Source organism: Megalobrama amblycephala, linkage group LG3, assembly GCF_018812025.1.
Source record: "Megalobrama amblycephala isolate DHTTF-2021 linkage group LG3, ASM1881202v1, whole genome shotgun sequence".
In the NCBI taxonomy this organism is placed as follows: Eukaryota; Metazoa; Chordata; class Actinopteri; order Cypriniformes; family Xenocyprididae; genus Megalobrama; species Megalobrama amblycephala.
Window position 1 is genome coordinate 15,762,828 of NC_063046.1, and position 18,159 is coordinate 15,780,986.

The 18,159-nt window shown below is 39.8% G+C and overlaps 1 protein-coding gene across 6 annotated transcripts in view; it reads right to left on the reverse strand.

Moving 5' to 3' along the window:
• Positions 1–315: 315 nt before the first annotated feature.
• dennd2b (DENN domain containing 2B) overlaps positions 316–18,159 on the reverse strand; it is a 61,028-nt gene continuing 43,184 nt past the window's right edge. For all 6 annotated transcript variants that reach the window (XM_048184200.1, XM_048184204.1, XM_048184199.1 and 3 more), the window contains 9 exons: positions 17,467–17,544; positions 13,428–13,568; positions 12,726–12,874; positions 5,511–5,688; positions 3,018–3,059; positions 2,722–2,833; positions 2,205–2,447; positions 1,843–1,929; positions 316–801 (listed from right to left, as the gene is read on the reverse strand). In XM_048184200.1, the coding sequence (XP_048040157.1) occupies positions 767–801; positions 1,843–1,929; positions 2,205–2,447; positions 2,722–2,833; positions 3,018–3,059; positions 5,511–5,688; positions 12,726–12,874; positions 13,428–13,568; positions 17,467–17,544 (1,065 nt within the window). In that variant the 3' untranslated portion in view covers positions 316–766. The remainder of the gene's footprint in view (positions 802–1,842; positions 1,930–2,204; positions 2,448–2,721; positions 2,834–3,017; positions 3,060–5,510; positions 5,689–12,725; positions 12,875–13,427; positions 13,569–17,466; positions 17,545–18,159) is intronic.

An 18,159-nucleotide genomic window follows, 5' to 3' on the forward strand; every position in this document is an offset into this window, starting at 1 on the left:
AAAATCAAAAAACTTACTTTTTTTTTTTTTTGATGACCACAGCTCACTCTATTCCATTATATGGAAACTATGGCTACAGACTGAAGCACACACAGGACCAATTCAGGACACATTTAATGAGTTGTGTATGTTTCTTTAATATAGCAAAAATGTGTCAAGTTTCAAAACATTCCCAGTGTATTATTCATTGCTGCTATTTTAAACACCAAAAAGCCAGACTAAAAGGATGGGAATAACTCCACTGAACAGACAGGTCCTGTTTCTATGATCCTAAACATTTTGTAACAAAGCTGTTCATTAATGCAGATTGAAAAATTAACAGAAAAAGCTTTATTGATTTGTTTTATTAAACACTGTAAATAAGGTAATTATACTCTTCATGTGTTAATAAATGTACAAAATACAATTCATGGAGAAATTCTAGCGTTAAATACTACACAGCCACTGTACATCCACCTGTCAGGTTTCCATTCATACACTCAACCAGCTCAGCACCGTTATCTCTAAGGGTGGAGGTTATACTGCAATATAACCATTCATACTCTCAGTACCATCCTATTATTTCTCTAGTGTCATATACAAGTACCAGGAAAGGTAACAACAGAGCTACATGTGAGATTAACAGCACAGCTTCCATAAATATGTACACAAATAAAAACGTCAGAGTCAACACAAAAGACACAGCATACATGACTTAGCCGTGTTAGGTCTTCAGATGTAGCATTTGTAGAAAATGTCCACAGTTTTTGGTTTCACCGTGAAGTGTTTAGTTCTTTTTATGAAGGAACTTCATTTTATTTCCTGAAAAAAAAAGATGACACTTTGGTGTATCAGGTTGTTATGTCTGATATGAATTTTCATAAAACAAGGTTGATACTCAGGCCGCGTGTCCACCAAAGTGTTTTTAGCCAGCTGAATATGTCAGGCACAATTCTGAAAGCCTAGCTGCAGGCACTTGACATCTTTATACACTGCCCTCCAAAAGTTTGGAAACGCCCCGGAAAAGTGGGCAATATTGGCATGAATCCTTTTTAATTTGTGATAATTTTGCAAGGGACAACACAAACTACGAAAACATATTTTATTATATAAGCAGTTTATACATAGAATAAACTTAAATTTTCTATTCATCAAAATATCCACCATTAGCAGCTATCTGACCTAAACTGGGTTCTGATTGGTTCATTGTATTCTAAACTTAATTGGCAATCAATTGTTGAAGCTATTAAGGTGTGCTGACCCAAAAATCTTGTACAAACCTGGGCCAAGTTTAAACCAGTAACCAGGCATCACAGCTGGCAAAGGGGCATGTCTGACTTTGACATGTATATATTGCCATTATTATGTAATCAAAATGAAAATTATTATTGATGGTCTTCAATGATAATGTCAAGTTACTGTAATGTATTTGCACCAAAAAATAAGGATTTATGATGATATCGTCCAAAACTACACTTTGCCAGGGGTGTGTCCAAACTTTTGGAGGGCAGTGTATGTATATATATATATATATATATATATATACACTACACACTAGTATCTGATTTTGAATATAGTCATCTGGTCGAGGCATGTATATTCTAAGAACGACAGAATATGGTCAGTTATTTGTCCCAACCCTCCTCCATTGTGTTTGGATGGCTGGATAAAAAGTGACAGTGTTTACCCAAAGTTGACAATTTTTTAACTCTTTGCGACCTGAAAAAAACGTCCAGCATGCGGCGCTCCCAATGAAAACGATTAAAAAATAAAAATATGTTGGCCTTAGGAAAAAAAAAAAAAAAAACGTTTTGGTGGACACGGCCTTAAATATGTGTCACACAAATGCTGTTTTGTACTCACCTAAACCCTTCAGAAATTTGTTGACTCCACTCTGTTCTGTGTCTGGTAACTCCTCCAGATACTGTTCCACTCTCTGCTCAAATAGACCTGATAAATAAATAAAGAAAGAATGCCCATTAATTTTTTTTTTTTTTTTTTTTTAGCTTCTGTCAAAAGCATTGTTTTTGGTGACCAGAGGGTGGCAGTAAAGATCTCCCTTTAACATAATAGTTACCCCTCCACCCTAACTCAAAAATACCCACACAAGTAGTGTATAATTATGCTGGGTGTGGGTTTCTAATTACACTTAGAATGGCCTGAAGCTAATAGGACATCATGTTTTATGAGAAGCCATTTTCTTTAATTGACCAAGCACGATTTACCTTTGGCCCTACACTTCCTCATCTCCTTATCCTGGATGAATCCAGCAAACATCTGAGACTCCATAAAGACACCCAGGAATCGGCGGATGCTCTTCGAAGCCACCGACTTGCGGAAGGCTTCGCGCTGGAAGACGCGCTCCCCTCTTTCACCCTGGGTAAGAAACAGGGAATAGTGGCCAATGGTCTCCAGGAAAAAGCGGATGAAGGCCTCTGATACCACACTGTTCAAAGAGGTGGTGCACTCTGTGAAATGAGAGGATATCAGAAAGGTTCATTGTTCAATATCATAGAGCAACTAAACTTGCCATTTATATTTTATCAAGCATAAACAAAAAATATTAATATAAGATGAAATGTGGTTCATGTTCACAGTGGATAAAAAAACAACAAAGAGATTGAATAGGAAATGAAACACAGTGAAGCCATATGTTCTGCTTTACAGTCAGAGAATATATGCAAATAGCTAGCGAGTCCATTGAAAACAGATGGGCAAGGCCACAACGTCAGGCTTTTTCACCTTCATCTGATTCGCTGTCGGAGTCTTGATTGATGATGTCGTTTCTCTGTTCGAGAGATTGCTCCAGAGCAGCTTGCAGTTTGCGTGGTAATAGAGAGGCCTCGTCATCCATCTGTATACAGGAAGAGTACGAAGATTAACGCTGTAACGACGTACAGTGATTCATAACATGACACAGCCCGCTTGTTTATATTACGGTTGTTCTCAGATCTTAATGACAACACGTAATTAGCTGCACTACAGCCATGGGAGAGTTTGCGTCAAACTTTACGGGGACAGATTGTTTATGGACGAACCTGTCTGATGAAGCGGTCCGTTCCAAGATCGACCATTAAAGCCTGAAACATAAAGAAATGATCTCAATTAGGTTAGGTGCACCATGACTAATTCAGTAATGTTTAAATGTAAATTATGGAATCAACTAGTGGACTAGTCTAACAAACCCTCAGGAGACAAAAAAACAGCTGTCTGTATAAGCAATCCATTTGAAATGATGGATTTCTATGAATCAAACAGTAAAATCCCATAATGAATGCCACTGAAAAACAGGTCATATACACGTGATGTGCTTGCCTTGCATTATGATTATTAGACATATTTATTAAAATCAACTAAATCAATAGGCAGTGCATGACCAATAACGCAACAGCCTATTACAGTATAAACAGATTTCCTCAAATAAAAGTTAGATTGTGCATCTAGGTTTGAATAGGATTCTTATGTATAAAAAGTGCCTGTACACATGACAAGTGACAAAAATCGCATTGCCTAATCCTAACCCCACCCCTAATCCTAACCTAATCGTAATCGTCCTAATCGCGCCAGTTACACTTTTTCTGTAAGTTAGCGTAGCGTAAGCTTTGTGAACTGCTAGAGTTTTACTTTTTTTGCGTGCGTTGAATACGGAAGGCGGTCTGGCGGAAGCTCGATATTTGACTTCATAACTTGTTTAAATATGGATATTTTTTACACAAACACTTCAGAAGGCCTTTATTTATCCCCCGGAGCCATGTGTATTACACGTTTATTATGGATGGATGTGGATTGGATGCACTTTCTTCAGCTCATACTCGTGAACCCTATTCACTGCCATTATAAAGCTCGGATGCGTCAGGATATTTATTAATATTTCTTCAGTTGTGTTCATCAGAAATAAAAAAAGTCATATACACCTAGGATGGCTTGAGGGTGAGTAAAGCTTGGGGTAATTTTCATTTGAAAGTGAACTAATCCTTTAACATGACAACCTAAAGTTTCCGTAAAAGTCAAAATCCTTCCAACTTGCTCATCTTTTGAAGTGACATTTCTCTGAGCCCGCCACGAGACGGATCTGAGGTAAAAGGTCCAGATATACACTTTCCAAAATAATATATCATTTTTAAAATTGAACAGCAACATGACAGTAATTCGAACATAGCTTTTGTATAAATTTAAAGCAAAACAAATGTGCAAATAAGTTAAAAATAAGGTAAACGTCTAGTATTTCCAATGTCGACTAGCAGCAGCTGTATCGTTTAGTCGACCAATCTTGCACATCCCTAATCTCAACTGGCTAAAACATTGAGTAGCATCGTTCTGTTTTGTCACACTGTATTCAGTTGTTTTGGGAGTCACAATATTTCCAGAAGTTGATCCAAAACAGATGGAGCCTGACACCCATTTAAAAATGCAGTGTTAAAAATGACAAAGACCACAAATTGGTGTGCTTCCAGATGTTTTCCCTGCAAAGGGTCACCCCTTATGGCCATTACAAGTGCACTAATGTCCAAAGTGCAATTTGAAAAAAGTACTGAAGACGAGTCCTGCCAAATGCACTAAATGCCAAAGACTCTGTAGCTGGCAATGTCCTATGGGCAGCTGGGAACAACAACACTCTCCCAGTTGGGAAAATTTAGAGGGGAGAAGGCAACAGCCTGGCCAGGAATGCTGAGCTAGGCTTATGAAGCTGACGCCACATTAAAGGCTCATACGCAAAAATTGGCCCGTGTTTTTTTGGGCATGTTATTGCACTTAGCATGTATTTTACTCATTCCAGTATCTTTCTGAACCTGGGAAAATGACTTTAGCCCCACATTCACTGCAAGAACACAACATAAGGGTTTAATGTTCAGGCAGTTTATTAGAGTAAGAGCATAATTGAACTGTTAAGGAAAGCTGCCAATGTGACCATATTCACAGGAATTCAAAGTCATGATCAGGGGAAAATCTCTCAGAATAATAACCTCCAAAAGCAAGGGAAAATGACTGAATCTTGAAAGAATGAATCATTCTAGAATTACTGGGGTAATTTTGTTGGGAAGTGCATCTGTGTAGAAAGTAAAAATAACAACAACAAAAAAATCCTTTTATTTTAAAGATTTTTTTGTGTGTGTGTGCAAAATCTTTTTAGGGCTAAACAGTTTGGAGAAATAAAAGAAAATAATTTTATTTTACTGTACTAATATTTATATGTTAATTTCTTCATTTTCAAACTGTAGATCATCGAGCTTTTATTTTGGCAGGCTATTTGACAATAGCACTAAGCCATACTGTGATATAGTCTTTATTCTGATATATCGTGCAGCCCTAATATGAATTTATATATTTGTGCACAGACTGCATGCGTTATCTCCCTGAATCTGATGACAGTTTTTCAGACAAACCTGTTTCATTTAGGCTGGTACACAGCCAAGCGCACGTTGTACACACTTGACAAAGTATCCTATTACAACAAACAAGATGGGTGACAACACCATAGCTGTTGCAATGTTTGTGACAAGACATATCAAGTGTTTGGGTAGTGTCCGTACCTCCTCCACAGGTAGTTCCTTGAGCTTTGGCAGTGAGCTGGACAAAATACCCACTAGGAAAGGCGTGGGACAGCAGACAATGTCCACCATGGAGGTGGGCAGCACAGGGATGAAGGTGTGCTGCCAGGAGAACGGGTAGAGCAAAGCCACCACCGCATGAACACAGCTGGAAAGAGTACTGTAGGGAAAGAGAAAAGCACACAGTCAATCACCGAGCTTTTACAAAATCTCACACACCTTCTTAGCAAATCCTGTTCTGGAAAAAGTATATTGAGCCCAGATTTTCCAGTTTATTTTGGCTTTAGTGAGGGGACAATGGAATCTGTGATTATGAGAGCAACAAAAGAAAATATCCAGTGGCATTAAATAGACTCCTGTAATATTATTCACATTGTGACGGTGTCATTCAAGACATTAGTTACATAAAACCCCGTGGAAACACACACACACACACATAAAACACGTCCACGTGTCCAACATTACCACAGAAAATAATTTATACTTCAGTTTATAAACAAACAAATACATATACAGAAATGCACAGACATGCTCTCAATGCAGCCCTCAGGAGCCATCGGATTTTATCAAAAATATCTTAATTTGTGTTTTTTATCAGAATTTTTATTTTTAGGTGAACTATCCCTTTAGAACGGAAATCTATGAGGTTTTATGATGACACAAGGGCGGGAGGGGGGTGGGGGGTTGCAAATTGTCATTACATTACAGCTGTCAAAACTTTACCAGTAAATAAGTAGAAATGTTCCAACACAAAGGATAAAATGTTTCCACAAGACAATCAGCAAATCAGTGTTGTGTGTGTGTGTGTTTGTTTTTGTGACATATCAGGACACAAATTTGTACAATGACATAGGAATGACATAGGTATTACAAGGAGAGGTTGACTTATGAGGACATGTCCCCATGTCCCCATTTTTCAAAAGGCTTATAAATCATACAGAATGAGTTTTTTTGAGAAAGTAAAAATGTGCACAGTTTCATGTGATGGGTAGGTTTAGGGGTAGGGGTAGTGTAGGGGGATAGGAAATACAGTTTGTACAGTATAAAAACCATTACGCCTATGGAATGTCCCCACAATTCACAAAAACAAACGTGTGTGTGTTTTGTACTCAAATGGTACCTCATCTACACTACCACATTACCCATGGTAAGTGGAACAGGATGTATGCAAGACTCTGTATCTTCAGGGTGATATGGTAAAGATGATATCATGATGGGCTACCACACTGTAACCACACACAATCGTTCTCGTTCATACATCATGTTTGCAAATTACGGTCCTCAGAGCCTTAAATTACTCTGTGATGTTAAAGCAGCCGTGAGATATTACAGCTAAGGCTAAGCACAAAGTTACAAATACCACAGTGGCCTTCTCACGGTCCCAAGCTTGTTGATAGTGGCTGACCTTTCTTTCTCTCACTCTCATCTCTTTTTGTCCCATCCACCACACAAGCCCATGTATACAGAGGCCGAGAAAATAAACCATCAGAAACACACTGACTCCAGCCATGAATTAGAGAGGATCAGGACTGAACCCAATGATCAAATTTGGTATGCTGACAGTAAACTAAACATAATTGCAGCTCTAATACTGCTCATTTGTGTTCTTAGAAGAGAAACAAATATCAGTTTGCATTTTTAATCAAATCAAAAGATTACATTTCATGGCCTGTGCTTAAAACACCCTATGTGGGTGTCTGAATGTCTGTGTGTGTGAGCCTGCATCCTGCATTCTGGCATGTTCACACTGGGAACAGAGAGAGGCAGATTTTAAAAACCTAGCCACAGGCGAGACAGGCAGATTCTGATAGCTGATACCTGGAATGTCAGCATAACTGAGGCCTCAGAGGCAAGTACTCATGGGAAAAGATGAAGACGGAACTTTAGACCTGTCCAAACACTGTTCTATGCTGCCCAAATCCTGCAGGAACCAAATAACAAGGATAGAGGGTTGCTGCTAGCTAGTGACTGACTCTTGCCTGGACCGGACAGCCATAGATAGCTGGTATGCGCACAAAAACAGTCTACAAACACACCAACCGAATGAAATATCCTTTACACTGAACACTTACTTTACACCTGTACACTGAACCAAAGATGCAAAAGATATTATATTGTACTATAACAGCTATTATAAGTTCATTTGAGAACTTGGTGTGAAGGGGCCTTTATTCTTGCTGATCAACTCAAGGACAATAACTATAACAATAATGATACATATATAGTTATAAAAATCATTCTAAATATAAAGGAACAGCAGAGGCCACACCACAACAATAGGGGCTTTCGCACCAGGTAGTTCTAAGAACTCAGTTGTAGAAACTAGCCACTAGGATAGTTCCCAGAGGACTAATTTCTCTCCCGGGCCATTTTCGTACATGCATTTGCACCGACAGTAGGAACTCTGAAGCGGCAGACAGCGGTGTCTTTAAGCAAGGCATTTGCAAACATCAAAAACCGATGGATGGAGGACGCTGTGATCGGAGCTGCATTTGTTGTGTCTCGTTGGTTTCGTGATAACGGAGATGGAATGTAAAAGCATAATTTACACGATTAAATATCGAAATCTCCTATTACAACTTGCAGTAACGCTAGGCCTATTACATATCATTGAGGCTGCGAAAAGAACAACCCCGCAGACAACAGGTAAATGCCGTTATCGCTGTTTTCCATGTTCGTGGGGTACAGTAAGTATATGTTTACACAGCTTGTTAAAAATGCCGGGTGCCAGTGTTTGACATGCGTTTGGCCAATCAACGTACACTTGCGTCACTGGTAGTTCCTACAGTGCTGGTTTAGACCCTACACTCTGAAGTAGGAGCTAATTTAGTTCCCCCAAAATGATTTTCTAGAACTAAAATCGTTTCTAGTGCCTGCAGTGTGAACACGACAAAATCCGGGAACTTCATCCAATAGTTCTAGAAACTATGAAAAGGTTCCCCCAGTGCGAAAGCCTCAATAAATGATAACGGCACAGAGGAACGATATCGTTGGAATCGCTTTTAGAACAATTTTTTCCAGTTGAAACAATGGCAATGACATATTTTAAAATATGTCAGTGGAAGTTGATTTCAGTTAAAACAGCTCAAACATGCATTTTAGTTTGGGACTAGGCTTATGCTTTGTCTAATGTAACCAAGGGTAAATCTAATAAAAATGCCAAAAGCACATAAAATTACAAAGACAAATTAATAAAATAAATACTGAATTTCAAAACATTATTAAAAACTATCATAGAACATAAATAATACAAAAAAAAAATAACACACTAGACCAGTGGAATTGGATTGTCTATTGTGAGCAATGTGAGCTAGCCCTAAAAAGAATAATTTGCAACAGAAGCAGCTCAAGGATGAAAATTCAAGATCCAAATCGGAGCAAAAATACATGTGCTTTCTTTTAACCAGCCTAGCTGAATTAGATTCTAATGAATATTGCATCTTTCATAACTCCTAAAAATAATGGTAATTTTGGATGGCTGGCTGGAATCTGGAAAAAGAGCCTTGAAAGTAATTCTATATATTTAACGAGAGCTTCTGCATGTTTAACCAGTGGTGACATGCAATACGTGGATGAAAAAGGCCGCAATAACAAGGTTTATGCAAAAGTTGATGTAAATTTTATGTTCCCACCATTATGCAATACATTGAAACTTATTCCTGTGATAATAAAACAACTGAAATTACAACAAGACGAGAAAAATAGAGAAGGAAAAAAATAGCTAGAACATTCAGCTAGGACATGAGACACATTTAGTATAATGACCAGTTTATTTAAACAAAAGTCAAACATTTTTTTAGCTTTTCAATCTTCATGTTTTTGGCTTGTTTATTTCCGAAACTAGCCACACACAAAATTTCTGGCCAACTTGGCAATACTGTAATACATTTGCCTAAAGGCCTTCCGTCTCTTTTTCTTTTCTACTTGTCTGGGACACAAAACATTTTTCCACCTGGCTCTCTGTGCTCGGATTCAACAACAACATTCACTTACTAGAGGAAGACGTCTACAGCTACACCAAAATTTGAACACACAATGTACCCATGAAAAAGGAAGTAATCTGGAAACGACAAAACCAGACCACACATCAGAGAGTTTAACTCGATCCTTCCTGTCATTTTATAATCACACAGAATGCTAATATTATTATACAGAAATTTCAGTAGCAACAATTACAACTAAATCTAATGCAATCTTAATAAAATTAATGTATTGTTGCTTATAATTTAATGTAATAAAACATTCATTTTATTAACAATCAAAGCTGCTCCCCACAGAAACTCAGTCAGCAGCATGATTGAATATCAGTGTCTGGTTTGGGCAGAGGAGCTCCCTAGACAATCAAACAGCTAATGGAAAAGTTTGTGATTCGAAAACAATTACTTTCTGTGCCACAAGAAATAGGACGGTTTAAGCTTTACAAAGTGTCTATGCAGTGTGGAAAGGGTTAAAATGAACATGAAATCCCAAGGAAAGCATTGCCTAACATGGAGTGAGTTTTCTTTCTGTCAGACCCTGAGCGCAAATATATGTTACAAGCTACAGAAGCATACATCATACACTGTTGGCAGACATTTTTGGAATTCGATTGCAGTGGCCTTTCCCATGAGAGCTGCAGCAATGTCCTTGATGTGGGAGAAAGGAGGGTTTTCTACCTAAGTCTAGCACTGCCCATAATCCACCTAAGGTTGCTGGGCAACACAGCTAGGCCTGGACCAAATCCCATCAATCCACCTATCCTGTTTTGAACAGAGCCAAGCCCATGGAATGTCAATACTTGCCTTAACAGCATAATATGTTGTAACTAGAGCTCTATCTATTATGATAATGGGTGTGATTCAAACCCATTCACAAAGAGCGGTTTTGAAAAGCGGACTTTGAACGACAACAGAAAACATACTAGTTTTGTTACTCTGGTTCAAAGAAAAAAAAAAAACACGTTTTGCTATATTCTGAGTCAAATATTCTGAAGTATGAGAACTAAACCATGGTCTACCATGTGAGAAGAAGAAGATGGCAAAGGTTATGTTTTAACACAAATCTAGGTCAAGTATGTTCACATACGTAGGGAAAAAACTATATATAGCAGATAACACAGAGACCAATTGTAGTGTGATTCATGCAGTGGTTCTCAACCTTTTTTACTCTAAGGTCCCCCATTTAAGGTAAAATAATTCCCCAGTATTTCTGCTATAACTATAACAAAGCTGCTTGTTTTTTTTATAAACAGAAACTGGGGAACAAACAGAAACTATAGTTATTGATGAGAATAAACTAACAGAAATTACTTGGAAGTTTGCCGAGGCCCCCTAGTGAGTCCTGGCCCCTTAGTTTCAGCTCCAGACGTCACTCCCACGGACCGCTTGCTGAACGTCTGATGCATATGGCACACAAAATTGGAAACACTTCGGGAGTTTCGAAGTCGTCATCTGATTGATTTCTACAAGATTTCTGGGAGACGTGCATTTTGTGTTCTTTAACGACCTGGTAACAAAGCTGCCGTGATGCCAAACGGAAGCAGAAAGCCTGCGTCTGTGACAATGAGCGATTATCAGGATCGACTAAACTCTGGATTTTCGAAAGTATGTGAAGTATGTTAAGTTAGCGACATAGACTCTTTAAAATACGTTTTACACTATTACACAATAGTTTTACACACTATTGTAGGGACATCAACGTTACATTTTCACACCACTAAACATGACGCAGAACAAAACGAACTGTGATTGGTTGCTTTGTGATTGGTCCTTGGCCAATGAAAGCTGCTATGGAGTCCAGACCTTCTGCCGTCAGTCTGAAGGTCTGGCTACGCAAGACTACTGGCCCCTTGATTGAGAATGACGAGAACATGCATACAATACTGGATGAAGCACCAAGCTACAATGGCATAATCTAGGTTTGTTAGTCCAACTTCGAAAAAACCATACAGGTATGATTCATTCACATTACAGTGTTGATGTCATTTTAAAAACACAAATTATTCATACTTTTAAGGAGCATCAAAACACACTTATCGAATCAACCAAAAACTGTACAAATAAAGGAGCTTGTCCAAATAACCTTTGTAACTAAGCAACACCCGTCACCCTGTGACAATATGGCCACCGATTAGAGGAGAGAAACGAGCAGTCACTCACACAGGAAGTGCATTCCTTCCTTCACAGTAACTGCCCACCCCACATCACCCGCTGCTGTTTGTTTAAACTGGCTGATGATTTGTGGAGATTAAGCTTTCACAAATAACCTACTCCCTAATGACCCCCCATGCCCGGCCACAAGCTTCCGTGACCAAGCACGAAGGCTCAGAGGGGGGTGCAGAAACCTCCAGGGACCATAACGTCCCTAACAGAATCAAAACCCTGTCTCTGCCCTGACCCACTTCTGCATTTAGATCAGCGGGGACTCCTGGGACTTCTGCCCAGTGTTAGAGGGTGTGGTCAAATATGCCTCCTCTGATGAATTTAGCAGTGGCCTGCATGGAGCAGCCGCTGGGTCACCCTTTAACCAAAACCACAGTGGAAGGCTGCTATTTGCCATATGCACTGGTTGGACACTGACAGACATAACAGAACTGGGCCCGAAAACAACTATTTTCTGCCCAGATAAGTCCAAACAGATTGACTGGAACATTCGGACCCATACTATGATTGGTATTCCATTCAGAATCCCCATGGTCACAGACAAATATGTAATGTTTTCCTAAACTTTGTCCTCTTATATTGTAATGATCACTGAACTTGAATGTCTAACTTGAAAATTGAGAAAGGAATAGGTCTGATTCTGAAAAACAACAACTATAGCAACAAAAATCACCAACAGGAGGAGAAAAAATATGACCCAAAAAGATAAAAATCTTTTATGTGTAGCAGATGTTATTTTACAGGCTCTGAATGAGCAGACGGAAAACTGGAAGTGACACTGCACATCAGTGAAAAAGAGGTTATTGAGAACATCTGCTGTTAGGCCACACTCAAGACTGCTGTTGTCACAGTGGTCTGCTTGTCTTAGAAACACAGATCCATTTGGGAGGACTGTTTGACCATGTTTGGGCTAAAAAAGCAAGAACTTTCTCATGGGAATGAAGAGCGTGTTACATGAGATGATATGCTGCCTACACTTGATGGTTCATATTCATTGGCTCAAAGGCTAGTCGCATGATAACTCAAACACTTGAGCTAACACACAAGGGTTTCTCACCTCAGCTTGTCAGCCACAAAGATGACCCTTCGTTCCAGCAACAGAGAGGCAAAAACACGTACCACCTGTCGTACACTCAGGCAGTTGAACAGACTTTCCAAGTCCACATGCTCCAGTCTGGAGTCCATGGGCCTCCGTAACTCAATCACCTGTGGAAAAAAAAAAACACACATGGAAATTGAAAATTGAAAATATTATTATTGGCTAATTTTGTCCCCCCCCCCCCCCCCCATGCATGGAGCAGAAAAAGTCGTTTCAGAGGCAGAGAAAATTATTACATTTTGCTGAAAGATTTTTTATAATTATTATAAAAACAATTTAAGAATAACATACTGTACACTAATGAATCATGCACAATAGGACCAGAGACATTTATTACGGAAGTATGTTTTGCCATGTATGCCATCATTCTCCAGCAAAAATGTTATGAATTTATGGCTATTTCCTGTATAATAATAAAAATAATTGTATAATTATAATTTTGTTTCTATGTAAAGAAAATGAATCATTTTGTGTTGAGGCCAGTGAAACTGTTGGCAGGGAAAGTAAAAATGTAAACTGCTGGCCTTACTGTTGAACCCTGAATAGGGTCAGTTTTGATAACATGTAGTATTTAAGGATTCAGATCTCAGATGTGCTTCAATAAGTGTTGAATAAACTACAGCAGATAACACAACAGTCTAAATTATATAAGGATCTAACCTCATTTCCTGCTCCAGGCAGGAAGGTTTTGACTTTTATGGTTTTGCCTGGTGCTGGGAAAGGAGATTCCATCACACTCCTCATGAAAGGATACACCAATGCAGCCGAGATCCCTCTCCTCCTCTCCACTTCATCAAGGATCTGTAATAAATGAAAGATGAATAAGCTGATGGTAGAGCTGCTCGATTAATCGTTAAAAATATATATATATATTCCTAAATTCCTAAAAATCTTATTCCTAAATGACAACAACATGGCTCTGTCTATTAAACCTTTGACAAAATCATACTGGAACATCTGCATTTGCGCTTATGTTTAAGAATGAAACAGTCTTTTCAACCACACAGTATCATTATGTCTTACAATAATTCAAATTATCACAGAAATACTGTGATCAAACTTTATAGTTCAGATATAAATGTGTGAAATGTCTGCTGTAGTGATCATTCATTCAAGAGAATCATTCAAAAATGCTGATTTATTCAGTAATTAAACAAGTGAAGTATTTATAAGTGAGTAATTGAATCATTCATTCATTCAAAAACGTTGAGTTATGCATATAACTACTGTTCCCAGAAGGAGGGAAACAAGGTACAACACATGACTATGGGATATTGTGCTTTTGAGCCATTTGCTGTAGTTGCATACGTCATTCCCTTTGATGGGTGCAACTCTTCACCAAGCCTCCATTTCCCTCCTTCTGGGAACAGTAGTTATATGCATAACTCAACGTATATGCACACCCCGAAAAGTCCACTAAACTAAATGTAAAGGGACCAGTACTGCCACATATCCACGTTTTTAAGGGAGCGACGGCCCCTGGCTTAAAGCTCCTGCAGTAAGTACAGACTGAGCACTCTCTCTCTCTCTCTCTCTCTCTCTCTCTCTATTCCTAATACGACCTTCTAAGTCATAGGGCTGGAGCCTACCCAGTTTCCTAGGCCAGAGGCAGGGGAAAGCACCTTGGATAGATGGCCAGTCAATCACAGGGCTCTCACAGAGACTTAGGCAATTTTTTGACTGTCCAATTCACCATGTCTTTAGACTCAAATGGAGGTTCACACATAGCCTCCAGAACAACAATCAGTTCCCATGATGGCACCACTGATTTTGTAACGGGCCTGGGCTGTGTCAATTCCACTGCCGGAAACACATACAGTAGGGTTTTGGGCCAAACATGTGACAGGGCATCCACCCCCAGCGGGGCGCTGCTGTCTGTGATTGAAAAAAAGAGGGTGTGTGCATTCTCAGCAGATGCAAAATGATCCACCTCGGCCCTGCCGAAACCGATTCCAGATCTGTGCCCATATTTCGCGGGTGCAAGCACCACTCTGTGACCTTTGGTTCCCCTCTGGACAGCAGGTCTGCCCTACCATTCAAACATGTACTGCCCTAAGTGACACTAAATGTTCTCTAGCCCATATCAGGAGAGTTTGTTTCAGTTGCAACAGGGGAAGAGAGCGAGTACCCCTTTGTCTGTTTATATACGTCATCACTGTTGTGTTGTCCGTTCTGACTAACATGTTTGCCCTGCAAGCGCTGAGCAAAGTGTTTCCGTGCCAGAAGAACCACCTGAAACTCCAAATTGTTTATATGACACTCTTTCAGCGCTGTCGACCACTCTCCACTTACAGAGCTCCCCATCCATGTACTGGACCCATATCTGTCATCACCACATAGCTCTGCCCAGAGGAATTCCTTCTGTCAACAGACCTGGGGTTCCCCAGGGGATCAGAGCTCGAATGCACGATGGCGTTATTGTCCGCGTGGCATTCAGACCAATGCTCAGAAAAGAGGAGACCCAGCCAAATGACTGCTATCATTGAGGCCATAAGCCACAGCAGTCTCAACACTGTAAGAAACCACACTCGCCTGCCCAGCTGAAAAAGACTCAGGTAGCTGCAAAAACCCTCGGCCCTCCGTACTGACAGCATAGCTGTGTTCTGTTCTGAATCTATCTCTAAACCGAGATACGAAATCCACTGACACAGAACCGGGAAGCTCTTTTTGATATTTATTAAGAATCCCAGAGCTCATAAATGGGGGACAAGTGCTTGTGTTTGCAACACTGCTTGTTCCTGCAGCCAAGAGCAGGTCGTCTAAATAAGCAAACACTCTCATGCCCTGATGACGCAGCAGAACCAATGCCTCTTCTGCACATTTCGTGAATATGCGCAGTGCTAGGGAAAGCCCGAACAGCAGGACCTGAAATTCATATGCAGTCCAGGAATTTTCAGTGCCCTGGGTGGATTGTGATATGAAAATATGCATTGATCAAATCCACTGATGTCAAATGCACACAATCTGGGTAAAGCAGCAGGTGTGTTCTTACCGCTATTTGTACAGGAGACAAATAGAACCCTGCCAAAGCGCAAACTTTTCTGAATCGGGGAAGGGCAGGCCACTCCACCGACAGCTTTCCTGCCGCTCTCCAATACAGCTTAATGGAAGGATCCTCCATCACATCACTTCCATCCGCCGCCTCGGAGGGTGAGGGGAAGGCCGTGATTTGCCCCACTTGAAAAATGTTGCCGAAGACTTCCTAGCCCGCATCAAGCGAGACAGTTATCTTCATGACACTTAAAATCCTGATTAAACTCAGGAGCAGTCAAAATCACCCACAACCTCCTCGGCTTCCACACTATCGCCCCAAGTCCCAGAGGCCTCCTCGAAAACGGCTAGAGCCGGATCAGCCCCCATGGACAGAAGCAGACCGTGCCTGGCCGCTGCCACCGAATACACGCTCAACAAATGCTAGTGTCAAAGTGTCAAACGACAGAGTTGCCGGCAGTGCATACACGCCCCGGTGTTGGAGAGAGACAGCTTGCCATGGAAAATCACCCAAACACATCACGCAGTGCTCTTGAATATCTTTTTCAGATAATAAATAACCACATCATAGGACAGGGGCGGGAACCATTGCTGTGTTTGGACATTTTGTGTGAGAAAAGCTTACTAGCCCTTCATTAGCAAAACTAAACTTGTGCTAAAACTTTCTCTTTTCTGCCTTTCGACAAGAATTACCACCATGGGCATTCCTTCTTGTAAAGATGTGGCGTGATGGTGTTTTAGCAGCATGGTGAAGAGCTGAAGAACAAAGGGAATGATGCATGCAACTGCATTTTTACGCTTTGGACAGGTAACCCCACCCATGTCGTCATGCGTCATTGGCCTTTCAGGTGTGAATAAAGGTGTCTTCAGCAAATGCCGCAAGAGCGCGATATCCCATAGTCATGTGTTGTACTGAGTGAACCGATTGAATGGGAACACTGATTCATCCAGTAATGAAAGAAGTGAAGTGTCTGAGTTAGTCAATGAATCATTAATTCAAACCATTTTTTAAATATTTATTCTAATTAATTAAACATTTAATTAAATTAAATTGATTGCAGCAATTAATATTCTGTCAGAACATCTAGTAATTTACATGTTATTTTATTTAGTTGTCTGTTCAGAATCATGGGAGAATCATGATCTCTATTTGAAACAAAAAAAAAAAAATCATGATTCTCAAATTATCCAGAATCGTGCAGCTCTAGTTGATGGAGAACACACCAGTGCTAAAAGGCATCACATGTAGATTGTAACACTGCTAGACTAGACTTATACACTAGACTTATACATTACAGAACAGTGATCAATTTCATGTGGTCTGTTTCTTTTTTCCTTTCATAATTGTGTATGGAAGTCTCTAGAATTCTAACCTGTCACTAGAAAGTCATGGTTTTCATCAGCTACATGAGGTTTTTTTTTTTCCAAGATTGACGAAAACATGCAGTTCAGATTTCCACTGAATATTATGATAACCAAGGTTGGATCCAGGATGGTTTTATACTTCTTCCTTACTTTCCAATGAGTGGAAGGTGGAAGTGAAGGAAATAACAGTGGTTTAATAGGCTAGTGAGAAAGACAGATGTACCAAGTTGAATGTTCCTCAATGCCAGCACAAGCCTCGCTTCAGCTGTGCCCATGTCCGACAGCCAGAAAGACAGTGTGGAGGTGTGTCTGTGTGTGTGTGTATGAACAAGCCTGAGCTCACCTTGGAAAACAGGTTGAAACAGCCCAGTCGACTGATGACACAATACACTTCAGGAAGGCGAGGCCCTTTCCCACTCGGCTGCAGGTGCGGGGGAAAAGATTACACAAGCAATTAAATCATCACCTGAAGTAACTGGGGGGTACGCAACACATGAAAGCATCCAGGTGATTTCAGTAAAATATGGTACTAAATCATAACTATGAGAGAAGAAACCAGATTTTAGTGGTATTTGCACCTACAAAAGTCGCTGCCATGACACTAGGGTATTGTGGATGGTTGCCAGGGCATTTCTAGAAGATCACTTTTTAGACTATGCAGTTGTTTTGGGTGGCTGAGAGCCCATCCCACAAGTCTTTATGATATTCTGGTTCCTAGATATGGCTCAGGCCCTTCAGCACAAGTATATGGGATTGGTTTTATCACCTACTGTAGTGGAAATTACCATTCAAAAGTTTGAGGTGGGTATGATTATTTAATTATTTTTAAAAGATTCTTTTATGCTCAAAACAGCTGCAATTATTTGAGAAAAAATGCAGTAAAAACAGAAATATTGTGAAATAATATTACAATTTAAAATAAATGTTTTCTATTTTAACATGTCATTTATCACTGTGATGGCAAAGCTACATTCATTACCTCAGTCTTCAGTGTCACGTAATCCTTTAAATCCAAAATAAGCTGATTTGGTGCTCA